This window comes from Ostrinia furnacalis, unplaced genomic scaffold, assembly GCF_004193835.3.
Source record: "Ostrinia furnacalis isolate ACB-3 unplaced genomic scaffold, ASM419383v2 OfSCF1242, whole genome shotgun sequence".
NCBI lineage: Eukaryota > Metazoa > Arthropoda > Insecta > Lepidoptera > Crambidae > Ostrinia > Ostrinia furnacalis.
The window spans coordinates 734,131-761,850 of NW_021131481.1; the positions used below are offsets into that span (position 1 = coordinate 734,131).

Below are 27,720 nucleotides of genomic sequence, written 5' to 3' on the forward strand. Positions count from 1 at the left end.
GTATATTCATAACAGTACAGTATGTAGTTATACATTGTGCCTCTGCCTCCGCATCTGAAAATAAAGATATTAAAAGGATATTTATTTCTGAAAAGGACATCAAATGTAATACCGTTCAAACATGATATGAATGAACCATATCGAGTGGCTGTAACACGAATGAAACAGCTGGCATGTAAAACGTTCAGAAGTGAAATGCGTTATCACAATAGTTCCCGACACAGCTGAACTAAAGATAGTAGTAACAGATTTTCATCTGTGGTGACGTGCACGGTGAATGCCACGAGGAAAACACGCGGTCGTGGCGTAGTGTACGCATGCGCCCTGCGCCAGGGCGGCCGCCCGCCCGCCCACGACCCCTGCCCTCACACCTCACATCCAATATTAAAATCCGCCATATTTCACAGGATCCAACGAATGTCATTTATGTCTCTGTTCTCTCAACAATCAAGGAATCAAAATTGAATTTGCAACACGCTCGCCCGTGCTACTACCTCCAATCCGAAACGAAAATTTAATTAAAAACGTACCTACCATACCTGATCCTGATCAGGTTTTCGATTTCAACTTATCCTTTTATGAGAATGAGGAATTGATTCGGATTGGTTATGATAAAGTTATTGTGCAGGCTCTTGTTATCAATGGTTGGCGGGCCGCCAAATGGGGGGCATTAGGGGATGGAGGGCTCCCCGCTCTCCACTTCCTCTCGAGAACGTACAAATCTAAAATCGTGCCTGATACGTAAATAGCGCCGTGTGGGTAAATCGAACACAACTGAAATTTGTACAATAGAGTGCAACAATTTTACACCGAATGGATGCACTGTGGTTGAACTGCAATATCTTTTATTTTGTTAGTTTCCACTGGCCGTTGTTGCAGCTCATCTCATGTATGGATTTTTAATCTATTGTGCTTCAATGTTTAGATTCGATGTTCTCTTAATATACCTGTATAACTGTACTTATGCAAAGTTAATAAAACGACTTTACAGCAGCATTGCGTAAACAAATCAATGCCGAAAAGAACTGTGGGCTGATGCCCAAAACAAATAGCAGTCAACCGAATACCTAGTCGCTTTAGGGAGAAAACTTGTGGTTATGCCTGTTGTTACATACATATGTCAGGATTTTTGGCTCACTTCCAACGTATACTACTCGAATCTACAGATGCACCCTACTAGGCCATTCCCCTTTGTTGTTTGCCAGACAATCTTGAATTATGTGAAACTGTTTATCTGCGTCCTATACCTATCTTATACCTTAGTCAGTAAACTCAATATTTTAACACAACAGATTATTAAAACCGCGAAAATATGCGTAGGTGGTTGTTAAAACGTCCGTACAATTTTTATGAACATTCCACTGTATTGTTGGCACCGAAAGTGTGTAATTGAAAATGCGGCATCATTTAAAAACCAAATGTTTTAAATGCGCTGATGGTTTTATTAATATTTTATGAAGCCAAATTAAATACACCATGATGAATATTAAATACAATGCCGAAAATTGATTTTCCTTGTTGTGTGATGTTTATTTAGTTGATGCGCGTACACCAACGGCTCTTTTCGTTCTGTAATGGAGCTGAAAATACAAACAGACACCATTTCTCCCCAAATTTGTGGCTGTTGAATAATTCAAAACAAAACACAATTTTTCAGCGCTATCAAAATCTTCCATCGGTCTAAATTAATTAATTTCAGTAACTCAGTAACTGATAAGCGATCTACAGGCTACTCAGGTCAATGTACTGTGGTGTTCAGTTGTGTGTGAAACTACTACCGAAACTAGATCCCTAGAATAGGATTACACCAAACTGCGGATTTATACTGGGGATTTGAGGAAATCCTCGGACAAAAAGGATACCAGCAGGATATAACAACGCTAGACGCAATGTTTGATAATGACTCTTGTTTGTGTAAGATAATACGGAGTGATGCCTAAAATAATGTGGAGGTCTATTACAAGTGAAATGCGATGATTGTAAATAGGTTAAAAAGGAAATTTCATTCACGTGACAATAATATTACTAACTTCGTTAGATTTTAAATGTAAACTTGTGTAAGCAAACTCATTATTAAAAGGTACTATTTATAGGTATGTAGGTAGTTACGAGTTAAAGGTGATTACTTACCAGTAGAAAATGTTAATTTTTTTTTTTAATATAAACGCGAAAATATAAAATGATGACGCACATTTAAAGGACAATGGGCAAAATGGTACCCGGCTCCAATAGATATGTGTCTAGTATCGTTTGAAAGGTCTTACCAAGATAAACAACTTTTACTATGGCCACCAGCCTCAGATCTGGTTGTGTTCGAAGATAAACATACTTCTTTGCAGAATGGTACCCGGCTCTAATAGTTATGTTTGTAGTGTCATTTGAAAGATCTTACCAAGACGAACAACATTTACTATGGCCACCAGCCTCAGATCTGGTTGTGTTCGAAGATAAACATACTTTTTGTGTAACCTAAGTATCATACGTGTCCACTGTCCATCGTATGGTACTTAGGTTATGCGAGGCATGAAGTGTTTACTGCTCCAGCATCCTTCCTTAACTCTATAATTATTGGTAGGGATAATTATGAAATAAATATTTTTATTTGAAGAACTGCTACCCCCTTATTAATAAAAAGTTACACCTAGGAAGAACCTTGGATTAAAATGACATTTCCATACCAAATGATAATTTAAGCCTGAGTTCAACTAGGGTGTAACTTTTATTAATAAAGGGGTTAAAGTTTTATTACTTCTTAAGGGTTCATTATGGGTTGCTAAAGCGAATAAACCCACAAGATCCAATAAGTCCACCCACAAGATGGACCGACGACCTTATAAAGGTAGCGGGAAGGCGCTGGATGCAGGCCGCCACCAACCGGCCATTGTGGAAATCATTGGGGGAGGCCTATGTTCAACTGGACGTCCTATGGCTACAATGATCATGATGATGATGATGAAAGCGAATAAAGGGCTAATAGCTTGGGTAGTTCATCGTAGGTATAATCCTTTTCTTTACAATGTTTCTTTTGGTTATATTAATAGATTGTAGTCATAGTGCATACTCGTATACATGGATGATTGTGTTATACTTTCATTTATAATATAGTGGAATTACTGCTTTCAAAACGTGAATTAGAACTGGCCCCATAGCAGACATTTTCCTACATCTAAAGGCCTTTTAAAATATATATTGGTTATAGCTATTGGAGCGGGTACCACTTTCCATACATTTGTGCCCATCATCCTTTATCATGAGATTGATGTTTATTTTTTAAATGAGAGCTCTTTTTATTTAGCGAGCTTGTTAGCAAGTTTATACGCACGTGAGTTTTAATGTAAACTTTTTATTTTTTTTATTTAGGAGAGTGGCATTCAAACCTTTATGATATGAGAATATTTTCTTGTGTATTTAGATAAACTGGTGATGGTTTCTTTCTTCCTACTAATGAATTAACCTATTTTCCTTCCATGCTAACATTCCAGTGGCCTTAAAATGTAAGTATACACTTTTACAGTTTAATTAGCTACTAAGTGCTCTACTGAAAATAAAAAGAATCCTTGAAACGACTTTGTATACTCTTAGATTTCTTTTAATTAAGTAGGTACTCGTTCAAGCAACCCACTGTCATTTTATAAGCAACATTTTGCCCCATATTTTGGGAATATCTCGACGTTTATGTGATATTTTTGAATATGTATTTCGGAATCTACATTTTAGATTGCTCCTTTGCAGTGCTCACACTACGGTCGCTAAGCAATGTTGTTTCAGTTACGAGTATATGACTGTAGGGTTCGCGACTGAATTTGTGAGCAACATTTGTGACTTGTTTCACAAGAAAACAGTTGAAAATCATTTCTATTTTACCGGAATGCTATGAGTTTTCAAATTGTCAACGACTTTACTCAGCTAAATAGGTACAACGGTTGCAGCGGTTGCAAACTTACATTGTTATGTTTAATGTTCACAGTAGCTTGTACTTTAAAGTCAATTGTTACGTGACTCACTGTCATTAATAATTAAATTGGTAAACTGCAAACGAGCAGATGTCTGAAACTTAAGAGTGGTTACATTGATGTAAGCGTTCCAGTAAATTGTTTTATCTCCACTTTCTAGCTGTGTTTGGATTTGCTCGTATCAAAATAGTTAAGGCCCAAATCAGTCTTTTAATAACTTAGATCTGATTCAATCTTCAAACTAAATAATGCTTGACTAGTGTTTTGGCCGCTCTTTAATCATGAAAAACTCATCTAAAATTAGATGTCATGAAACAGTTGTAGTTATTCCAAAAATAGAATGTCATGCAACTCTTTGGTAATTGGATAATAACAGCCCAATCCACATTACTTTGACCTTCACCATCTGACTCGAAATTAAAACTGCATCATAAAAAATTCCAGACACGGATAACCAGCGGGTGATCATCCACGTGAAGGATGTCAACGACGAGCCTCCTTACTTTATCAATCGACCGCTGCCGATGCAGACAGTGGTGCAACTCAACGCTGCTCCGAACACTCCAGTCTTCACTCTTCAAGCCCGTGACCCTGACACTGACCACAATATCCATTACTTCATCGTGCGCGACAGGACTGGAGGAAGGTTCGAGGTGGACGAGAGGTCTGGCGTCGTCAGGACGAGGGGAACAGACCCCTTCCAGTTGGATATGGAGTACGTGCTGTATGTGAAGGCCGAAGATCAGGTGAGTTGGATACAGGATTACACACACATTGGAACAAAGGAAGCTTTATTATTACAGTTTAACTTTCCCCCGGGATAAACTTGACAGACAAACTTGGGTTTTTTTTTTTTATGTTAGCCAAGGCAGGTATTTGACCGCAATCGCACCTGGTGTTAAGTGAGATGCAGTCTAGGATGGTACATATCTGCCCTGTAAGTGCCTATTCACTCTCGCCTTGAAATTGGCGGCCAAGCTGTAGATCCTGGCTACACAGGAGTTGCAGCGGTAGGAACGAGAGGTGGGAATAGTCCCGTTTATTAAGACAGTCAGCACCAGAAAATCCATCTATCACTCAATTTCATAAGTTATTAATACGAAAGATTAATGATTAACTAAGTTTTGTTATTAGAGTACCTTTACAAGTGACTGTATTGGCAAACATGTTCCTAATCCTTTACAATCGTATTCTAACCACGTTGAAATTATTAATTTTTAATGTAAACGAACTCACAGACAACTGACCCAATATCCCCATGTGACTGAGCCCTTCTTCGTGCGTTCACCCATTTTATTTCTTTTTGGCAGTTCCGAGAAAGAAACCTTGTTTTTACTAATGAGTAATTTAATATGCTGCACATGCGGTATCATAATATGAGTAAATGACTCATCATTTCAGTTGTAATCCTATGACTTTATGGTTATAACTTTATAAGATAAAAATTCGCATCTTAAAATTTTTAACTATGGCGATTGTTATCACATATAATTATCTGATATCTGCCAAATATGTGCTTATAAAAGACTTGTACGTAGTGAACCTCTTAAAAGAGGATATCATCCATGATAACTGATTTAACACTAGTTATGACATCTCCCTTTGTAAAATGTAGATTTAAAATATGTTACACAAAGGGAATTATTATGAAAAAAACTAGAAAATATAAATAAACTAGCTGACCCGGCGAACTTTGTTCCGCCTTAATGGCAATAAATAAACAGACTTTTTTTTTATTTCGAACGGGATAAAAAGTATCCTATGTCCTTCTCCTAGCTCTAAACTACCTCCCTGACAATTTTCAGCTAAATCGGTTCAGTCGTTCTTGAGTTATAAGTGGAGTAACTAACACGACTTTCTTTTATATATACAGTGTGAGTCACGTTAAAGTGTACATATGAAAATAGATGAAACTAGACCTATTTTTATCGACAAAAAAGAGGTCAAAAATTTTTTAAGATTTTTTTTTAATTTTTTATAGAATTTTTTTTCTTCCAATTACTTATTGTAAAGAAAACGTAATAACTTTTGAACTAAGCGGTATATCCTGATAAAATAAAAACAATAATAATGCTAAATAACAGGCAATACTAAAAAAATACATAAAATACACAAAAAAGGCCAATAAATAACTATAACCTGCCCAGGAGTATGAAGAATAATTGTACCAAGTTTCGTTAAAATCCGTCGAGTAGTTTTTGTTTCTATAAGGAACATACAGACAGACAGACAGACAGACAGACAGACAGACAGACAGACAGACAGACAGACAAAAATTTTACTGATTGCATTTTTGGCATCAGTATCGATCACTAATCACCCCCTGATAGTTATTTTGAAAATATATTTCATGTACAGAATTGACCTCTCTACAGATTTATTATAAGTATAGATAGATAATTATCTGATATCTGCCAAATATGTGCTTATAAAAGACTTGTACGTAGTGAACCTCTTAAAAGAGGATATCATCCATGATAACTGATTTAACACTAGTTATGACATCTCCCTTTGTAAAATGTAGATTTAAAATATGTTACACAAAGGGAATTATATGAAAAAAAAGCTAGAAAATATAAATAAAATATGTATGTAAACAATTTCAGAGTGGAAGAGTAGACGAAAGGAGGTTCCAGTCAACGCCAGAGGAACGATTGAGCATCGTCGGTGGAAAGCGCGCTCCTCAATTCTACCTACCAAGCTATGAAGCTGAAATCGCTGAAAACCAGAAAAAGGATTCTGAGTAAGTTCAAATTCTTTTATATTTAATACCGTATACATTGATGATAGAGTGATAAACGTTAACCTTTAAAGAATAGTAGAAAGTAAAACTAGATAAATAGTAAAAGACGCACGTACGTGCACGAGCATTTTGCGTAATTGCATCTCTCTATGTTCAAATAAAGGACACTAATGTCTATAAAATTACATTATTATTAAATGTTAAGTTCTATTTTGTGAAATATTCACTTTTATGGAGAGCTGTTACATTGTTTATGAAACAAACGGTCGTTTCAGTTGTATTGTGCCTCGGTCTTCAGTTTAATATCGATCAAGATAAATTGTTGGGAGAGTTGTGCTGGAAAGTATTTAGGAAGCAATTTCAATTCATAAACGCTTGTTAGCGAACCCAGATTCTTACGACTCGTAAATTGTCGGTTGGTTTCTGTGTGACACATTCAATTGGTTGGTGGCAAATAATGTTATTTTGTTAACGTAAGACTCAAAAGATGGCAAAACTTCCTACATGTTTTGAGATGCGCCTATGTATGTGAATTCTCATAGGTGTTATCGTTGTATTATGTAACTCTATGATATTTACGAAATTAATATTAAACAAACTACTATTAATCCATTGAGCGTGGTGATTTTGTCAATATTTCGAGGCTCTTCCACGAAATGGAAAGCCGATATTATACGATAATCAATCATGAAAATCATGTTGTCAATTTATCAAGTTTTTCTAACTTAAAATATAAATACTTATTTGTAAGTAATTGATAATAAATGATCACGTTGAAAAGTATTTTTAACCGACTTCATTAGTATTAAAGTCACATCACTTGGGAATAAAAAAATGTCTGATGCCTTTAGTAATTACTTTGATTGATAATAATGAATAACAGCGTTCAAACATTATTTTAAGTATTAAAAGTTCGCATCATTTGGGGATGATACATTTTTGTCTTTTGCCACTTCGCCTACGACTTAGGTACAGTACCTACTTAAATGATGTTTTTATTAATAAATCTGACAAATTATAAAAAACTTGAAAAAATCGTACTGCCTAAGGCGGGAATCGAACCCACGACATTTCGCTCGCCGGGCGACTCTTCCATCTGAGCTACTTAGATCTGACAAATATCTTATCTTCATTCTCTATCTATTCCAGNGGCAAAACTTCCTACATGTTTTGAGATGTATATGAATTCTCATAGGTGTTATCGTTGTATTATCTAACTCTATAATATTTACTAAATTAATATTAAACAAACTAATAATCCATTGAGTGTGGTGATTGTGTCAATATTTTTCGAGTCTTTTCCACGAAATGGAAAGCCGATATTATACGAATGTATTTAAAGGATAATCAATCATGAAAATCATATTGTCAATTTATCAAGTTTTTTTAACTAATAAATATAAATACTTATTTGTAAGTAATTGTTATGATTGATAATAAATGATAACGTTGAAAAGTATTTTTAGTATTAAAGCCACATCACTTGGGAATAAAAAATGTCTGATGCTTTTAGTAATTACTTTGATTGATAATAATGAATGATACCGTTCAAAGAAACATTATTTTAAGTTAAAGTTCGCATCATTTGGAGATACATTTTTGTCTGCCACTTCGCCTACGACTTAAATGCTAAATAACTTGAAAAATCGAACTGCCTAGGGCGGGAATCGAACCCACGACCTTTTGTCAATATCTCATCTTTATTCTCTATATATTCCAGCATAATCTCGGTCAAAGCGAAGTCCTTCGCCGACCGTGAAATCCGGTACACCTTGAAGGCTCAAGGACAGGGAGCTGGCACCTTCAACATCGGCCCCACCTCTGGCATTGTAAAGCTGGCCAAGGAACTCGACTTTGAAGACCTACGGCAGCCTCACGTGTACTCCTTGGTGGTGACCGCGACGGAAGACTCTGGAGGTTTCTCAACTTCGGTAGAAGTAAGTAAAGTTGCCAAGTTCTTATAGAACGTCGTTAGGCTCAAGTTCCCTGGCGAAGTTTGTTGGAAACGAAAATATGGGTTCCTTGTGACCTTTGAAGTTAAGATTTAAGTAATAATACTTTGTAAAAGTGTGTAGGAGTTTAAAAAGATGGAAGGGAACATTTATTTGGAAGAAGTATTTTTAATTGTATGGATGTTTAACAATCACAAAAAGTCGACTCGATCTACACATAGTATCGACGACCTGATAAAGGTTGCAAAAGCAGAACGCTCATATCCGCTGGAAACCAACGCGAAAGGAAATAGTTTTCGCAAAGAGAGAGATTGGTGTAGGTTTATAGACAAAAATAGGCTTTTGTCGCAAAACAATCCTTGAAGGGGGTAAAATTTTGTATTTGGAACCTACCATTTTACCATGTTACAATGTAACAAACTGAAATCTACCTACGCGGGCGTATTTGCGGGCAGAAGTTGGTGATGATAATATGATTATTAGATACTGTCCGTTTATTATTTCTTCAAGATTTGCCACATGAAATCTTTCTATGTTTTGATCTATTTCATTCTGGGTCTAAAGACTTAACTTGACCTTCACTGGTTGTGTTATTATTGGCGGTCAATCTGTACCTCGCCACACATGAGTCGCAGCGTTAGTTCCGACCTGTTTATTCAATCAATGTATTGCCAGACCACTAACCCCTATCCTGTCCACTTTCCAGCTCACCATACGAGTGACAGATGTCAACGACAACGCTCCCAAGTTCGAGCTGCCGGACTATCAGGCTCATAACGTGGATGAGGACATCCCGCTTGGCACCAGCATCCTCAAGGTCAAAGCCATGGACGCCGACTCCGGGAAGAACGCAGAGATCGAGTATTTGGTTTCAGGTGATTATTTTTAATATTTATTGCTAGTACGCTTTTTTTTTATCCACAACGAGGAAGCTCTTAGCCTGAATCTCACCTGATGGTAAGTGATGATCAGGCCGAAGGTCGAAGCGAGCTTCACTCGGAATCCTCAACCACGGAGGAACTGGCTATCTTACCTCTAACTGCCGGAACACAACAATGCTGTTAACTTTGTTGTTATGGCGACAGACTTAGGTAAGACGGTGGTAGTTAGCCAGGCGGACTTAGACTTACAAGCCCTACCACCAACCAAACCGAACAGAAAAATCTGCCCCCACTGGGAATCGAACCCGGGACCTCTGTGTCTGAAGTAGGTGGTCTTACCACTAGACCACAGAGGCGGTTGGACACTACTACTAACACTGAACATGTAATATAATATTTCAATTGTTTAGAAAAAAAAACTTAATTAAAAAAATACCAACGGAATTGAGAACCTTTTGTTGAAGTCTGTTAAAACTGAATACACTCCTTATACATCATTTTGAGTAAAACACTGTTTACACACCCATTTATAAAGTAGAAGGAAATACTCGGAATCTCGGATGGAAGCTTTTTGAAAGCTTTTTAAAAATATAATGTACCTACTGGGCCGTAAATGTGTTGATTCTAATTAAATTCAATTACGAGTATTGTATTTACGAGAATCAATAGATTTGTTTATCTTGGAAAGGTAGCGTAGCGAAGATGTTAGATTTAGATGTTTGCGTTTATTGAGGAAATACTTTACAAAGGGACTGTTAGCGCCATCTGTTAGGATTTCGTTTGATCTTAGTTGTTCTGAGCCGACACGAGATGGCTCTTATCGTGGAGCTTGCGTTTTGTACTGCAATTCGGATTATTCGGAATAGCATTTATTCCATAAATCCAAAATTATATTATGCCAGTTAATTATTGTATTCCCAAGAATTAATACAATTATTATTTTACTTTATTTTATCGACAATATCCAGATAAACATAGTTCCTAAACAGAGACAGCTAGTATAATATTTGTGCTTATAATGTTTCAGATGATCACTTCAGCGTGGATTCCAATGGCATTATAACGAATAACAAGCAGTTGGATGCTGACAACAACAACGCTTATTACGAGTTTGTGGTCACCGCCAAAGACAAGGGAGAGCCGGCCAAGACTGGAACCGCCACCGTCAGAGTTTACACCAAGAATAAGAACGACGAAGAACCGAAGTTCTCACAACAGGTATACACGCCGAATGTCGACGAAAATGCTGGCCCAAACACTCTGGTAACCACTGTCGTTGCCTCGGACAAAGATGGTGACAATGTCCGATTCGGATTCGTCGGTGGCGGCACTAGTTCCGGACAGTTCGTCATCGAAGAAATCACCGGTGTAATTCGACTTCACAACAAAGGCATATCCCTAGACCGAGACAAGTACGAACTGAACGTTACTGCGATGGACGATGGCGCTTGCTGTGTCAATGGCGACGCTACCATACACACGTCGACTGCGGTCGTCGTAGTCTTTATCACAGACGTAAACGACAACAAACCTATCTTCAAAGACTGTCCCACGTATTTCCCGAAAGTGGAAGAAGGTGCACCAAACGGCAGTCCCGTCATAAAAGTACACGCAACAGATGAAGACAAAGGCGTCAACGGTCAAGTGAAATATTCGATAGTACAGCAACCAAACCAGAAGGGGACAAAATTCACTGTTGACGAAGAAACTGGCGAAGTGTCCACTAACAAAGTATTCGACAGGGAAGGTGATGATGGAAAGTTTGTATCGGTGACCGTAAAGGCCACGGACCAGGGAGAACCCTCCCTGGAAGGTGTCTGCTCGTTCACAGTTGAAATTACTGACGTTAACGATAACCCTCCACTATTCGACCGACAAGTAAGGAAATTGTACATAGTATTCAACGCACAATAATGCATGCCCAACACAAACTAGCTGATAACTTGCATGGTTAATTTAAGTCGAACGCGTTGTTCAACGTTGTTGTGTGTCTTCCAGAAATATGTGGAGAATGTAAAACAAGACGCCAGTATTGGTACAAATATTTTAAGAGTATCGGCTTCCGACGAAGATGCCGATAATAATGGCGCCATAGTTTATACTTTGAGCGCACCTTTTAACCCCGCCGATATTGAATATTTTGAGATCCAACCTGAATCAGGTTGGATCGTACTCAAGAAGCCTTTGGACGTAAGTATACTTTATAAATCTACCTAAAATAGTTTGACACCGTGTGAGCATAATATGAGAAGTGTGACGAATGAAAGAGATCAACTTTACTAATAAAGTTTGGTGGATGAGTGCTACCTACAGACCCTAGGATTCAATTGGCACATACTTTAAGTTCATTCAAGTGTAAATAGTTCCAAATTACCGCTGCTGTAAATTGCTGTGGAGAGGGGTCAATCCTGGCTGTGAGGAGTAGTTGTCCATTGAACGCGGCGGCGCGGTGGGCGCGGGGCGGCTTGTTCTTCTTGCAGCACTATTTGTTTCATTTGCCGCCAGCGCCGGCTCCGCACTCGATCTTCGTTAAGATTTATTTCCGCAGCACCATCTTGCATAACTATTATCTTACCGATAAATACGACTTGTGTATAATACCCATGACAGTAACAAACTGCTGTAAATATTTCACACCGTTGAAGACCTATGTTTAGTTCTAAAACATGTACAGTTTCTGTAACAGCACTTCTGTATATTCCGCACAATCTAGTTTCGAAGTTTATTTTATTGTAATTAACAGATTAATTTGATGAAGCTTACGCTTTTGAATACCTATCAGTATTATATGTACGTACATGTTTTGTTACTAATCTCAGATTTTGTTTTGCCGGGGGCGGTTCGATGTCCGCCCCCTCACGTTTGTTGTTGTCTATGACGACTACTCATGTTTCATCAACTGTAAAAATACTATCATGATAATTGTGAAATTTTTTACAGGGCACCAGTATCTATTAATATTTATAATGTTAGTTAATGATTGAGATGGTCAGATTGCCCGTCGGGCAGTTTGGCCATCTGGCCAGTTGTGACATATTCCTTCTGTGAAAGGGGCAACGTTCTCAAAAGCAAAATTTGTACAGTTCGATCGTAACGTCCATCGTTTGTAATATATTTCATTTCAATGAGTGTCGTTTCGTTGTAGAAATACGAGGTCATAAAACCTTCTTGCGACAACCTGACCTTTCCGCCATGTCTTGTATGCAGAGCTGCATGCATTTGCCTGCTTTATGTTTAATTATTTTGATTTATTTAAATTAGTTTAGTTTAATTATATTGTACAAAGTAATACCTATAAATAATGTACAGTTCGTCTTTTCCTAATGTACAGACAAACTTGTAAAATATCAGAAACATTTTTTTCCAGTTTCTTTTCTTGCACCATCTAAATATTGGCTACATTAAGGAGTGTTACTGTAAGTAAGTATGGAAGGTGCCTGTGCGTGGAAGGCGGAGCGGCTGGTTTTGTCTTACAAAAATATCTATGATCTTCTTTCATTTTTATTTTAGTTTTGCTTACCGTATGTATGTGCGAAGATCGCGAGGTTGTTATTATAATTTAATGAGTACATCCTTAACAGCCAATGAAAACATAAAATGGATGTGAGAGACAGTAGTTTTTTTTAGTATTTTTTTGATTGTTTATTAGCGATGTGTTTATGTTTTAGTTGTGTTATGTTTATTTCCCCCGCTGACCTCTGACCCGTGTATGTGTAGCGGGACAGGTATCGGCTGCGCGTGCGCGCGTCGGACCGCGGCGCGCCGCCCTCCTCGGCGGACGTGGACGTTGAGTTAGACGTGGTAGACAGGAACAATAAGCCCCCCATCTGGGACATGACCACGTATGGCCCCGTTCACATCAAAGAGAATGTCACAGTGGGTACCGTAGTGACCAGTGTGAAAGCCAGGTTGGTATAAGGCGCAGCGGGCCCTCGGGCCCGCCGCACCTCCACTCCTTAACACTACTAACGACGTGGTTTTGTCTGTTTCCATCGACTTATCCCCGGTAGCGAGAAACGTACAAGTTGGAGGCTATGGCTCAAGACAAGGGTTTCCCGCCCTTGTCCAGAACCGTGGAGGTCCAGATAGACGTAGTGGATCGCGCAAACAATCCCCCCGTGTGGGATCACACGGTGTACGGCCCGATCTTCATTCGAGAGAATTTGCCCGTGGGTGCCAAAGTGGTGTCCGTGAAAGCAAGGTGCGTCTAAACTCGGCACGGGCACCGCACGCAGCCCCGTCACCTGCACGCAGTGTGAGCGTCGCGGCGTGCGCAAACTTAACAAATGTGACACTCGTTTAGCCTCTTTTTTTCTACAATATTTGTAAAAGAAGTAGTTAAAAGAGCATAATTATGTTATTATATGATACAGTTAAAAAAAAATGGTAGACAGAAGCCAGAACGAGTGACATATTTGCCAGATCCTTTTCTGATGTTCTGTCATAATCGAATCCATCAAGTAAACATTTTTAGAGAAAACATGTTACCACAGTAGCTCTAATGGTTTTCGACTCTATTTACAAGTAATTATTCACTTATATTTCAAACAAATAACCGTTATTTGTGAGAATGCTTGATGAATCCGATCATGACAAAGTTTAGAAAGGTTCAACGTTGATTGTGCGCCGCTGACGTCATCAAATTATCGTAATGTCACTGGTGACTTGTCGAGAAATGTGTTTGTCCGTAACTCAGCTGCATCGTCATGACTACACGGGTACCGTGGTTCACCAGCATAAGGGCTCACTGCTTACATGGAACGGGGTTCACAATTATTATTGACCACTATTAAAAAATATTTAACTGTTGTAAATCGCTTTACATACATTTCTATTTGCCGTTTGGAAAGCTGTGTGCTTTGCGCAAATGAATATGATCATATTGCTCCTAGTTAAATTCAAGTACCTTTTGAATAAAGCAAGATTGGTTTGACTTACGATCTTGTCCTGATCTGCGTACATTTTGTTTATCAGTTAAAATTTAACGTAGTATTTAAATAAAAAACTTGCTTTGCTGTTTTAATTTAGATAAGTTATTATGATGTTAAGTGACTTACAACAGTTAATATCCTGAAACATCTATTTTTCAATTATTTTTATAGGTAGATATTTCAGGATGAAATTACTAAAAACGTTGAAGACAATTTTATTATTTAAATAAGTGAATCAATGTCTATTGTATTGCATGTAGGCTGAGGCATCAATGCATTACCATTTAAATGAAGATTCTATGGATTTTTTTAAAGTCAAAAAGCATGTCCAAGGTCTTTATGTTTAGTATGTAGCTTTGAGTAGGAATATTATTGTTGTTTGTCAGAGATTCCTGTAGGAACAAATAGAGCTTGCATTAATTTGTAATGTGACCGTAGGTATCATTTAGTTTGGTAACAAATTATTATCTTTATATTTATGGTAACAAGAATCTTTATGAATTGTAGAATTTATTGATCAAAAAGCCAAACTTATCACGGGACCTGAAATCGTCTCTCTTACAATTTGTACCGGCGTTTTTACAAACTAAGCTTTTTTGAAGCTTATATTAATTCAAATTAAATGTAGCCCAGTAATTCATNTATCTAATTAATTATTGGGTTGAAGTTTTAGCTTTCAAAAATATTCTGTTATCGAGAAACTTTCTAAGATGAAAGGATCCCTTTTATTGTAAGGGTCGTTACGTAAAAACAATTAGAAAGCAAGTATTCTCATATTAACCGATTTATCTCGATAGGTAATTTTAGAAATGAAAAAATAAAATGACTACTTATTGTTATAAAAATCTTAAACTTACGAGTAGGTGTATTGTTAGCAATAAACAAAGTTAATTATTGAAATCCTGAAGTAGTTACATAGTTATATTGAATGAATTGAACTGGATGCTAAAGCCTCTGGCACCCAACTAGGTTAAGATTAAGAAAAACGCGATGTTTTCATTTGAAGATAACTAGTTTGATTGTGTAGTAAGTAGCAGCCTGACTGTTTGCCAGAGGTTTTAGTGTTATTGTTGAGTCCTACATAAGTTTATAAATTAGGTAGCTTAGGTAGATCATAAGCGAATTGGGTATGTATTTAATGTTGAAATTGTTGTCTTAGCTGTGGTACAATTATTTTGCTCTTTTGTTGTAATCGGAAATTAAGCATTTGATGAAAATTATAGCGCTTATTATTTTAAGTTTATGAAATCGACGCGGTCATTATTTGAAAAAGACTCGGTGTTTAGGACGTTGATTAAATCGACCTTTTCTCATAATGCATTACTTTTTGAGTAACTGAGGTTGAGAATTGGAAGATTTGATCAATGGAACGTCGATGAAATTGAACATTTAATTTATTTTCAGTACCTCATAAATTATATTCTACTTGTGATTAAAGTAATCATGTAGGTACCCATCAGGGAAACATCAAAAAGGGGGCTCAAATCGTTTTCAGTGTTATTTAGCGCTGAATTTATTTTTAGGGGAGGTACAAGAAAATTAATAATTTTAAAATTACGTAAAAGTTGCTGAATTACATCATCTTTATGTAAAAACATTATGTTTCTAATATTCCAGATTATTAAACAAAATTACCTTGCTTCCTTTTTGAATTTGGATTTTGGAAATTATATTACATTTATGTTCTAACTTCCGGTATTAACAGTCATAGTAAAAGTTGCTATATGTATATCTTCCAATTCCTAAGGACTGGCTAAGATTTCTTGTACATCTTGTGAAGCCATCTTTATTTAGGCTGGTTTTAGTGACACGCGGACTGTCAATGCGGATCGCCCCGCACAGCCAATTTGTATGAACTGCTAGGGAGCGGAGCGGTTCCTCCGGACCGCATTACTCTACTCCTGAAGTTCATACAGATTGGCCGTGCGGAGCGGGTCCGCACCGGACGGTCCGCGTGACAATAAAACCAGCCTTAAATTGCTTAGTTCATTTGATCTACGTTAAACATACCGGGTGTGCGTTATTTTATATATTATGAATGTGCATCACTGTGCCACGGGCCACGATATAGCGACTACTGCATTTTAGTTGGATAGTGCATCGATCACGTTGTGTGCTGGCCGATGTTCACGTCTCTATTGTCTATCTGTTCGTCCTAAACCACACATTTCTGACTCACATCGAAATTATGAGACGAAACCATTACTAACTCACTTTACTAATCAATATTTTATCGAATAACTGTTATCGAGTAACTAATTTTTATTCAGGTAAACGAAACTAGACACTTGGAAATTACAAAATATAAAATGTACCTAACAGAAGCCTGTAAAAAGGTTTAATAAATTTTATACTAAAAACTTTATTTACACTAATTTCTCCGAAATTGAATGAAATATGAAATAATTTGCACAAATATAAAAAATAAAATATTGCTTTATAGCACTGAGTGATTTGGGTACCAACCTAATGGATAACAAATAACTCTTAGTTTCCTGTTACTAATTAATAAAAATAAAACAAAAGGCACAGTCGGTATAAATTTAAAATTCATTTGGGATTTTCATCATTTCGTGAAAACTTCATCCACTTAATCGCTGTAGTTAACATGTGAAATTTTTGTTTGACCTTACTTAAATTGGTTACTCGATTGAGTTACACAATCCACTAATAAATTCATTCAAGTTCATGCCTTTACCATCAACTTTTTATATTTTGATTTAGAGTTGTTTAAATGTCATGTGTAAGTGGCGCTACACATATGAGTGGGTCGGCAGATTCCATTCAGCAGTAGGTATTCCTATTTAAAAAAAAAAAATAAGCTTTCAAAAAGTACCGGTCGAACGATTCGCAAACACACTAGTGTATCGAAATTTTGATGAAAGCCGAATCGAACACTCATCTGCATATCGAGTTAATACCGATTAATGTCGACCTGCTCATGTGTGAAGCGCCCATAGTAGATGTTTCAGTAATAGTTGTCCTTTTTCATATTGGAGTAAAAATCGATTTTATAACGGTTCTTCTGTTTCCAGCTCGGGAATAGAAAACAATCCGACGGTGTTCTACCGCTTGATGCCAGGATCGACAGCACAGACCAATAAGTTCCATACATTCTATTTGCAACAACGAGCCGACAATGGGAATACTTGGGCGGACATAAAAGTAAATCATCCGTTGGACTACGAAAGCATCAAGGAATACAATTTGACCATTCGTGTAGAGGTGAGTTTGTTTGGTTAGTACGCAAATGGACATTGTATAATATTACCTATGTTTCAGCCAGTGTTATGAAAGATTCAGTAAAATTATTGATGTAAGTATAAGTACCTATATCTATGTACACATAAATTCCCATTTTGTTTATGTGGAAGAAAAAACTTAGTTTGAGAAGCGTATTTCTGCTGAAGGCATCACGGAAAAATTAAGAAAATTGCTTTTATCTTCTCGAGTCGTAAAAAATAGGGGACGTAAGTATAAATCATCATCATCAGCTAGTAGGTAATAAAATGTTCATTACCAGATAACAATGTAAAGGAAAGTATTTCTGATTGGGTATATCACAAAATTTTACGCTCTGTTTGTATTTGGGGGTGTTTTTCCTTTCAAAGTTGTTGGGGGAAATGTAGAATACTACCACGAAGTATAATTATATAGCTTTCATAAGTAGAAAGTTAAAAGTGGGTAAGTATGCCTACATTTTCCAAGGAATAGTAGGTAAATAAATGATATGTATAAAGGATGCCAAGGGCTTAATTAGTTTGGTGTAGTATATCGTACAATACGAGTATGTAGGTGTTCATAAAGTAGAAAGTAATTATCTTTGTGGTTTCCGTTCAAGCTACGATAAACACTGCCGCTGTAATTAAATATGACTTAACAAATATATTTTCTTGATTGGTAAAACAGAACTGTAAATTAATAAAAGGTTTTGACGACTGTTTCAAGGCTTTATCTTTTCCATACGGGTATTAATGTATCCCATTCACAGTGGACACGTGATTTTAAATTGTAAGAAATCATATCTAAGACAGAAAAAAATGGTTTGTTTATTTATCTACGTAGTTAACAGAGATTGATGCCATTTCTAAAAAGTAGAGAAATAAATATGTTTAAATGCTTTACTTAATTAGAGCAAAACTTTGTAGTCCTTTGAGAGCTGCTTAATTAATTGTTTTCTTTGATTTGCGAGAATAGTAGTCGGACAAAGTTAAACACAATTTAATTGCGGCTGAGGGCTGCCGTGGAACATTTATGTTTATGTTTAGTTAATTGTTGAGCGAAGGCAATAAGGATAAGACAATTAAGTTTTTTTTTTCATGTTTTCTACTTCTATTTGTGTTGTTAAGTCACAACCCAATAAAAATCGCCGATACTTAAGTAAGCATTATAAAATTCGAAACTTCGGCGTGCACTTAATCCATCGCGACAGTGCAACATTATCATAAAGCGAAGTGTTTTAGACTTGCTTGCCTAAATAAATTAATCAAGAAATCATTTAAATACCGATGAACCGTTGTAATACTCGTCAGTAAATATTTTCGTTTGTTTTGATTTATTACGGTCAATTTATTTGGAGTTGTTTGTTTTAGGTACCTACAGTAAAAATATTCAAAATGAAATTAATTGCATATTCAAACTTTTCAATTCAATGAAGGCTAGCTGGCTATGAGGTTATTGAAATTTTTAATTAAGGGCTGATTTTTCAATCGTCGGATAACTTTTAACTGAAGAATAGGTTTGGCACATTGACAGTTTCAGTATGGAAAATATGTCAAAATGACAAGTTTATTCGTCAGTTAAAAGTTAACTGATGATTGAAAAATCGGCCCTTAGTATTGTAAAATCCAGTTTTATTGACGAATAAATAACAATGCGTTAGCATTTTGTGTTTGTATTTATTTCGGAGAAAAAAAAACATATCAAATATATTTTGTGAACACTTTGTGAACACTTTTAACCGCCTCTGTGGTCTAGTGGTTAGACCACCTGCTTCAGACGCAGAGGTCCCGGGTTCGAATCCCAGTGGGGGCAGATTTTTCTGTTCGGTTTGGTTGGTGGTAGGGCTTGTTCTAAGTCCGCCTGGCTAGCTACCACCATCTTACCTAAGTCTGTCACCATAACAACAATGTTAACAGCATTGTTGTGTTCCGGCAGTTAGAGGTAAGATAGCCAGTTCCTCCGTGGTTGAGGATTCCGGGTGAAGCTCGCTTCCACCTTCGGCCTGATCGTCACTTACCATCAGGTGAGATACAGGCCAAGAGCTTCCTCGTTGTGGATAAAAAAAAAAAAAAAATTTTTGTCTTTTACGGACACGTGAATAAGTTACATTATGCATAACGTTATTTTCAGTAAAATGGGCGACATGTAAATAACCATCATGGACGTGCACGTGTAGTTTGATTTTATTTGTGGATGAAAATATCTTTTTTTTTTCAGATTACATCATCTTTGTTTATTTATTTTTTCATCAAACGGCCAGTGCCTTTTTCTCATCTTAACTTTTTTCCTCAGAACAACGGCGCCCAACAACTGGCTTCAGAAGCAACGGTGTACATCCAGTTGGAAGATGTGAATGATGAGATCCCACTCTTCACGGAGCGAGAGCAAGAGACAGTGCTGGAAGGCGAGCCCATAGGGACCAAGGTCACGCAGGTCAACGCCATCGACAAGGATGGAACGTTCCCGAATAACCAGGTCAGTGAGATAGAATTCATCTTTTTATTTCGAACTTTGACAGCGTTCGGCCTTGGTACAAGTTTGAAGTTCTATGAAATACCTTCAGTTGACGTGTCGCTAAAAACGTAAGCTATTTTATAGTATTACGAGAATATGGAAACCAGAAATTAAGATGCGACATGTCGTCTGCAGCTGCTATGTCGAGTCGGCTACGAAATCTTACCTTAAGTGATATTTTGATATTTAAGGCGATCTATTCACTCATCTTAGATTCTCCTACTATAACGATTATGGTTGTGATACTTACTTAAAGCTTCAGCCAAACCAACGCGTGCAGGTCACGTCAGCGATGGCGATCACTGCGCGTGCATAGGCCAATGACAGGACGCGCGAACTGCCATCGCGATCTGCATGCGTTCGTTTGGCTGAAGCTTAAATTGCAGGAGAGCTTGAAGACAGATGTTGCAAAAAAAGTTCCATTCTCTTAAGAAAATACCTATTAAAACAGTGAAATATCCAATGCAACTTTGAAAATGTTTGTCAATGACAGAGCATCACACATAATAGCTATTGTGATAACTATCTAAGGCCTAAAACAGTACTACCTACTTGTATATTGATCGCAGTCTGTCGCGAATGCTTTTGTTCGCATAGATTAAACTCTCACCGCTGACAGCTGCTTTTACTGCTGTTGAGATCCGGATTAACTGTAAGCAGTTGCCTAATGGATACACGGCCTATAGTATCTCATAGAGAGGCGTAATTTAAAACATAATACAGGGTGGAAACGATAAGTGATCTCACACTCGATTATTTCTAAACTATACAAGATATGGAAAAACTGGTTACTGATCCTGAAAGTGCTTCACGAGCTCTTTTAAACGGTATCAATAATAGGTTACCAGTTATTAGTACCTGGTACAGGTACCAGTATTTCGATATCTTGTATAGTTCAAAAATAATCGAGTCAGTGAGATCACTTTATCGTTTCCACCCTGTATAACATATCATACATACGCATGGTATATAGGTACTTTATTAGACCTATCAACTACTATATGACTATGTAATTAAATAAGAATGTGGTATACCAGTTGACGTCTTCAAAATATACATTATATTATTTACTACATGGAAGTTAAGCGGCACTTGAAATGAAAATATTTTGTTTTTATGGCGTACAAAGACACGGTGGTAAACGATTAATTACAAAGAGCGGTCGATCCTTGTTGACAAACACTGTATTCATTATAATAACTCAAGATTTATGGGTTCCTATAAAAATAATAGTTGCAAGCAGTATCATAGTTATTATGTTTGGAAATGTTACTTTCGATAGTAACTACTCGTAAAGATTTCCCACTGAAATATTGACAATAAAAAATAGAGGTTGTAAATATTATGTACATCTAGCGCCCTACCGGTAATATGAGAAGATGGGAGATCTATAAAAGTTTGACAGCTTATGTATTATGCATGAATAGTGTGAGGGTAATAGGGTGAACCCTGGAAGCTTAAGCATATTTTAAAAACTAGAAATCTTCGGCTTCGGTAATTCAAAATATACAGTCAAAAGAATTTTAGGAGTTCGGTTTTGAGAGATCATAATTTGTGAATTAGGTAGGTAATGAGGGGCATACATACATGTCTAACATTATCAATAGCATATCTAATACATAGCCCAGCTTTACCCACTTTACAGTGTCGGATTCTTATTCTGCAATGAACAATGATAAAACTTTGTTTCTCTTAAATATTTAACACATCGAGTCTAACGACTTTTTTACTGACTCTACACTAGGTATTCTTTGTCTTCGAGAATAAAAAACCATCTCCAAAGTGTTATTTCCTTATCTTATCTTTACATTTCCTTACTTACCGTAGCATCTAAACTTAACGTTAACCGTAGCGATGCATTCACAAGCCAACGTGGAACTTGCTAGCTTAAATTAGCACACGAAAACGTTGAAATGTTCGCACAGTGTATATTTTGTGCAAATATGCTACCATTGCGATTTTACATTGTCTATAATTTACGTGCCAGTGGAAACAAAAATGCAATTCTCGCCAGTTGTGATTGCGCTTTGGATTGCTTTCGATTGTGAATTATTAAATAGATTGCCTTCGTTTAGCATGCCTATGCAGACAGTTTATTTCATTGCCATTCACGAATATTTTTTGGCCGGATTTTTGTGCAGGTTGATCTATGTGTTAGTTTTAAAACGTGTTTACTATTTGAAGTATATGAGAGAAAGGAAACATGTCTAGTATGTTCCCGGCTTTTACTACATTATTTAATAGTGATAAGTACCTACTTAAGGCAGTTAAAAAAATATTCATTTTTTAAACAAGTGAACACAAATCCTGACTTATTGACTTATTAAAGGAAATTCGATATACCTACCTATATCGGGCAATATTTTTTAATTTCCCAATAGTATAATACAATAATTATCCGTATTAGTGGCTTTGCTACAGTTTTAAGTGGCCTGATAGTGAATGAATGAATTAAACTGAATGTGGGTGTGTGTTTATTGTCAGACTAATCGCTCTACCCTCCGTCTTAAGTCTTTAACTACGTTTCTCACTGGTACCACTGTTCTCCAACTCACTACTAGAACTTGTTCTCGATACACACGGAATACACGCCGATCTTGTAGCATACAACAATACTTCTTTTCAGAAACTAGACTAGACTAGAATTATGCATAAAAAACTACGTATAATATAGTGTGTACATGGCATAATGCTAGTACTACAATACCCATTGATTTTCATAATGGCATCGATGCGATAAGAAAATTGTAAGTATACAAACGAAACTTGAAAGGTTTATCGTGATATTTTTTTCAAAAAAATTGCCTATAGGTATTTACATAAGAAAATATTTGTAAGCATAAGTAGTCATCTTATCCTTTTTATGATCAAACTAGCTTTCCGCCCGCGGCTTCGCCCGCGTGGAATTTTGTCTGTCACAGAAAAACTTTATCGCGCGCGTCCCTGTTTCAAAAACCGGGATAAAAACTATCCTATGTTCTTTCCCGGGACTCAAACTATCTCTATGCCAAATTTCATCAAAATCGGTTGCGAGGTTTAACCCTTAACTGGTATCGTGGGGGCCGCGCGGCCCCCACGCATGACGTTTTCTTTGATTTCTAAGAAGCTATGCATCGTGGGCAGCCAAAATTTTTGGTATTCTCATTTCGGCGCTACTCGCGTCTGGTGCAGGTGTTTCAGCACTGCATCATTCACCAGGACGAAGATATGCACGTGTTGGGGTCCGCGCGGCCCCCACAATACCAGTTACGTTAGTTTTTTTTTCATGGCAGTTTTTATTTGTTTTTTGTTTTTTTGCAGTATTGGTGGCTTATAAGTGATAAAACAATAGATGATACCTAGAACGAAGTTTTTGATTCCAAATTAGTAATTAGTAGCATGTCAGAAGAAGGATAAAGTGATAATAAAATTATAAGTCATTGTGAAGACCCAATAACCAATATTCGGTCGATAATGAGGATATTGATTCTGATTTTCAAGTTTTTTCTTCAGAGAATGAAAATGAAGATGTTGTAGGACCTAGTCAACCCAGCTACTATGAAAAAATAAATACAAGTGGTCTGATAATCCACCAGCACCTGCTAATGTTTGTCAACATAATATTTATGTTTTTATTTTTATAAAATGCTTATTATTTTTATTAAATATTACATTAAAACTTTATTTATTATTAAGTTCACATTATTATGGATTAATTAAAATAATAATATTTTTGGTTATAACTTTCTAAACGGTAGGTTTCATAGATATTTGTAACGTTATAAAAATATTACGTAAAAAGTTGTTGTTAGTGTGTAATGTCTTGAAGTATATAAGTAAGAAGTTTTAATACAATAAAAACTAAATGATTACATAGAACAAACCTGATATATATCATTTATGAGCATTTATTCAAGTATGTAGGTAAAACATGCTTGCTAGAAGCAAACATAGCATGGGGGCCGCGCGGCCCCCACGATACCAGTTACGTATGTCCAATTTACGATACCAGTTAAGGGTTAAGCGGGAAAGCGTAACAGACAGACAGACAGACAGAGTTACTTTCGCATTTATAATATTAGTTGGGATACACGAATAATCATCTCTACCTTGTGAACCTAAGATAGCATTCAGATTTTCGCTACCTCCTCGGAATCGCTAATTGGTTCGGTGGTATTGTTCCAAAGTTTTCGTTTAAGTTTGCAAGACGTACCGCAGGTAACACACGAAGATCGTACTTACTCAAACATGTACTTCAACGGGCAGAGCTCGCCACTCGAAGTGGCTGGTGCAGAGCAACTGTTATACGCCTTAACTTGCCCCACTTGCATGTTTGAATTGCTAACTATGAGAGCTTTCTTAGGTATTGGCGAACGCGCTAAGATAACTTGCAACTATAGTGCATTGAGATCTCGCTGAACAAACGTTTCTTGGTAACTGAGACTGACTTACTTGTGACCACGGCTGTAGCAACGCAGCCGAATCTTCAAGAGGTGCTTATACTCACTTCATAAAAAATATCGCATTGAGCTGAGACCCGTAATTATTTAAGGCTGTAAGCAGGTACTCCTTTCATAAAAATATAGCATTGAGAGATTGAGACCCGTTATTCTCTATTTGAATCATATGGAACGTGAAAGTTTAAAATCTTATACTACGAGTTGTGTCTTTGCAATGATAATTATTTAAGACCAAATAAATCTTTTGATGTACTGAAATCTTCAAACATCGAGATTAAATGTGTGGGTAGAACCATTGCGAGATCGAACCTACAACATGAAAAAGGGCTGTTTCTAACCCTTTTGAACTTAGTTCTTAGGAAAGTTGATAAAGTTCGTCCGAGAGGCGATTGTTGGCCTCAGGATTATTGACATAGATTCTGTATTGACTGACATGATTAGTAAAATATAGGGTGAAACTTTTGAAATTTTCTTAAAGTTGTCTCTACAAGTTTTTCATTCTAATGAAATATCTCAAAGTTTTGATAGTGGAACTGAACAGTTTTGATAATTCATAGCCATCGTAAAAGTTTGCTATCGTTCTATAAGTTTTCATGATGCCAGAATGCGAAGACGCGGATACTCGTGGGTCCTCAATTTTAGTGCCTTTAAAACTTGAATGTTCTTAGTGAGTTTATCCAGATTTGAGTAAAAGCATAGTTTGCTTTATTACCCATTAAACATTTATTATAATATTTTATTTAATATCTTTACTATCTGCAAATAAGATAATAAACAAAATATTCAGCTAAATAATTCTAAGTATACGAGTTTGTTCATTCTCAAGAGGTTTAAAAACAATCAGATTATAAAATTCTCCTTCTCGATCTGCAGTTAATATTTACTTTACATTGGCAAAAGGCAAGAACAGGATTTCACATACCTAGGTAGGTAAGTGTGACCAAGTTCAGCGTATCTAAGTTTCAGTTTCTAAGTTATCTCGCAAAGGCCGGTCCATTCACTTTGCTATAGACTGTCTTCACACAGGCTCCATGTAAGAGATAATAATTATCACTAGCTTTTGCCCGCGACTTCATCTAAAGTTACTATGTGCTGGTCTGATATTACCTGAAAGGTTTTATCAAAATCCGTCCTGAAGTTTTTGCCTGAAGAAGTAACAAGCCTATCTTCACAAACTTTACAGTTTTAATTCTGTCAAATATTTTTCATGAAATAATAACTGAAAAGTTGCAAAAACAGTTGAAACGTTCAACTTGAAGGTAAACTGACGTAAACAGTTATTTACCAGTTAAAATCCTTTACCAGTACTTTGCCAGTAGGTACTCACTGACTGCATGGGAGATATTGACAGAAAATCGACAGTTTATATCCAACTGTGTTGATTAAACTTCGATTTCGAGGATTGAATGTAATCCTATACAATTGAAAACTAACTTAAATTTAAACCTTCATTCTATCAATCGAACTTATTTTAACTTGCTGAAAAAACCTGTGTTTGTATCTGGTTGTTTTCTTTTCCCGTATCCCGGATTTTCTTCGCTTAGAGCGATAGAATAGACGGCATATACAGGGTGGAATTTTGAAATGCCACCTGAAGGGAAAGTACCTACTCTTAAGCTGTAGATGTAGAAGAAAAGTTTACTCAAAGAAAACATTCTTTTATTTTTGAAAAGAAAGAAAACTGCATTAAAAGATTTTCGAAAATGCGCTTGCTACACCCAAGAATCGAACCGACTAATATCTGTTAAAAAATAATTATTGCATCGATAGTTGGGGATGAAATCTCTATAGCAAACTTGATAAATCGAATGAAAGAAAAATCTTGAAATCTTAAATTATTTTATTTATTTACAAAAATGGTATGGCAATAACTTTTCGAAAATTTTCGTTAAATATTCAGTTCTCTTTCTTTTCCAAAATAAAGGAATGTTTCCTTTGAGTAAAACTTTCTATCTACAGTATTAAGAGTTTCCCTCCAGGTGGCATTACAAAATTCCACCCTGTATACACAGTTATACTCGTATCTACGTACATTCACTCGTGTTCAAAACAGCCCCGCTGGAATGGACTTGAACTAGTTCCGAGGACGAAGTTACATTTCGATTTACCGAAAAATAAAAACTTTCTTGAAACCCCGTCGACTGTTTATTGACAACCGTTGAAGTTCTTGTTTTGAAATTATGTAAAAAGAGAACTTATTTTTACAAACATAACAACTTGATTGTGTTTTATATTTTATTTACTTTGAGTGTATTCTTACACTCTTTCATACCGCATGGTCACATATTACCTAACAGGGCCTGGATTCCTTTCTTAGTTGGAACATAAGTGAAAAAAAAAAAGAAACACAAGGAGTTCTATTAGTTTTAGTTTAAANTTTGGCACGGTTTTATATTATCTCTCTCTAGACTAGTTATGATTCTGATCTGATCAAAGACACTGATGAGAATTTTAACAAAGAATTGATATAATTATAAATTAAACACTGGCTGTATGCGAAAACCGTACGAAGACGTACGAGTAATTAAAAAAAATGCAACTTTCAATTCCATTTACAAAACTGTTTTCTTTTTAAATAAAATTCTTACATGCCTAACCAAAAAGTTTCTTCACCAGGTGTACTACTACATCGTGGACTCACCTCGCAACGAGGGCAAGGACTTCTTCGAGATCAGCATGCAGACCGGGGAGATCTTCACCAAGGTGGTGTTCGACAGGGAGAAGCAGGGCGCCTACGCGTTGGAGGTGGAGGCGAGGGACGGCGCTCCGTCGGCGCGGCCGAATTCCGACAACCAGCCCAATTCAGGTAGGTGACAAGAATNAATAAAATTTTTGAGTCTTTATTTGTTTAAACGGGATTATTCCCACCTCTCGTTTCTACCGCTACAACTCCCGTGTAGCCAGGATCTACAGCTTGACCGCCAATAAAAAAATGTTTAGTGATACAGTGACGTGATTTAACATCACTAGCCTACGCGTTGAAAGGTGGTGACGAGAGCACTGCGTCGGCACGGACCAATTCCGACAACGTTACCGTGATGATTTTGGAATTTTCATTTGTTTAGTGACACAGTGACGTCATTCA

The 27,720-nt window shown here is 36.6% G+C and overlaps 1 protein-coding gene across 4 annotated transcripts in view; it reads left to right on the plus strand.

Annotated features, from left to right (window-relative positions):
• Positions 1 to 27,449, plus strand: part of LOC114352029 (neural-cadherin) — an 82,513-nt gene extending 55,064 nt beyond the window's left edge. Inside the window, exons 3-13 of one of the 4 annotated variants that reach the window (XM_028303463.1) lie at positions 3,483 to 3,494; positions 4,398 to 4,699; positions 6,560 to 6,696; positions 8,417 to 8,633; positions 9,355 to 9,523; positions 10,557 to 11,407; positions 11,528 to 11,719; positions 13,247 to 13,437; positions 17,496 to 17,685; positions 19,975 to 20,157; positions 27,252 to 27,449. In XM_028303463.1, coding sequence (XP_028159264.1) covers positions 3,483 to 3,494; positions 4,398 to 4,699; positions 6,560 to 6,696; positions 8,417 to 8,633; positions 9,355 to 9,523; positions 10,557 to 11,407; positions 11,528 to 11,719; positions 13,247 to 13,437; positions 17,496 to 17,685; positions 19,975 to 20,157; positions 27,252 to 27,449 — 2,642 coding nt within the window. Of the gene's footprint in view, positions 1 to 3,482; positions 3,495 to 4,397; positions 4,700 to 6,559; positions 6,697 to 8,416; positions 8,634 to 9,354; positions 9,524 to 10,556; positions 11,408 to 11,527; positions 11,720 to 13,197; positions 13,438 to 13,539; positions 13,731 to 17,495; positions 17,686 to 19,974; positions 20,158 to 27,251 lie in introns of those variants that run through there. The other 3 variants (XM_028303464.1, XM_028303465.1, XM_028303466.1) reach the window with 3 other exon arrangements.
• Positions 27,450 to 27,720: the final 271 nt, after the last annotated feature.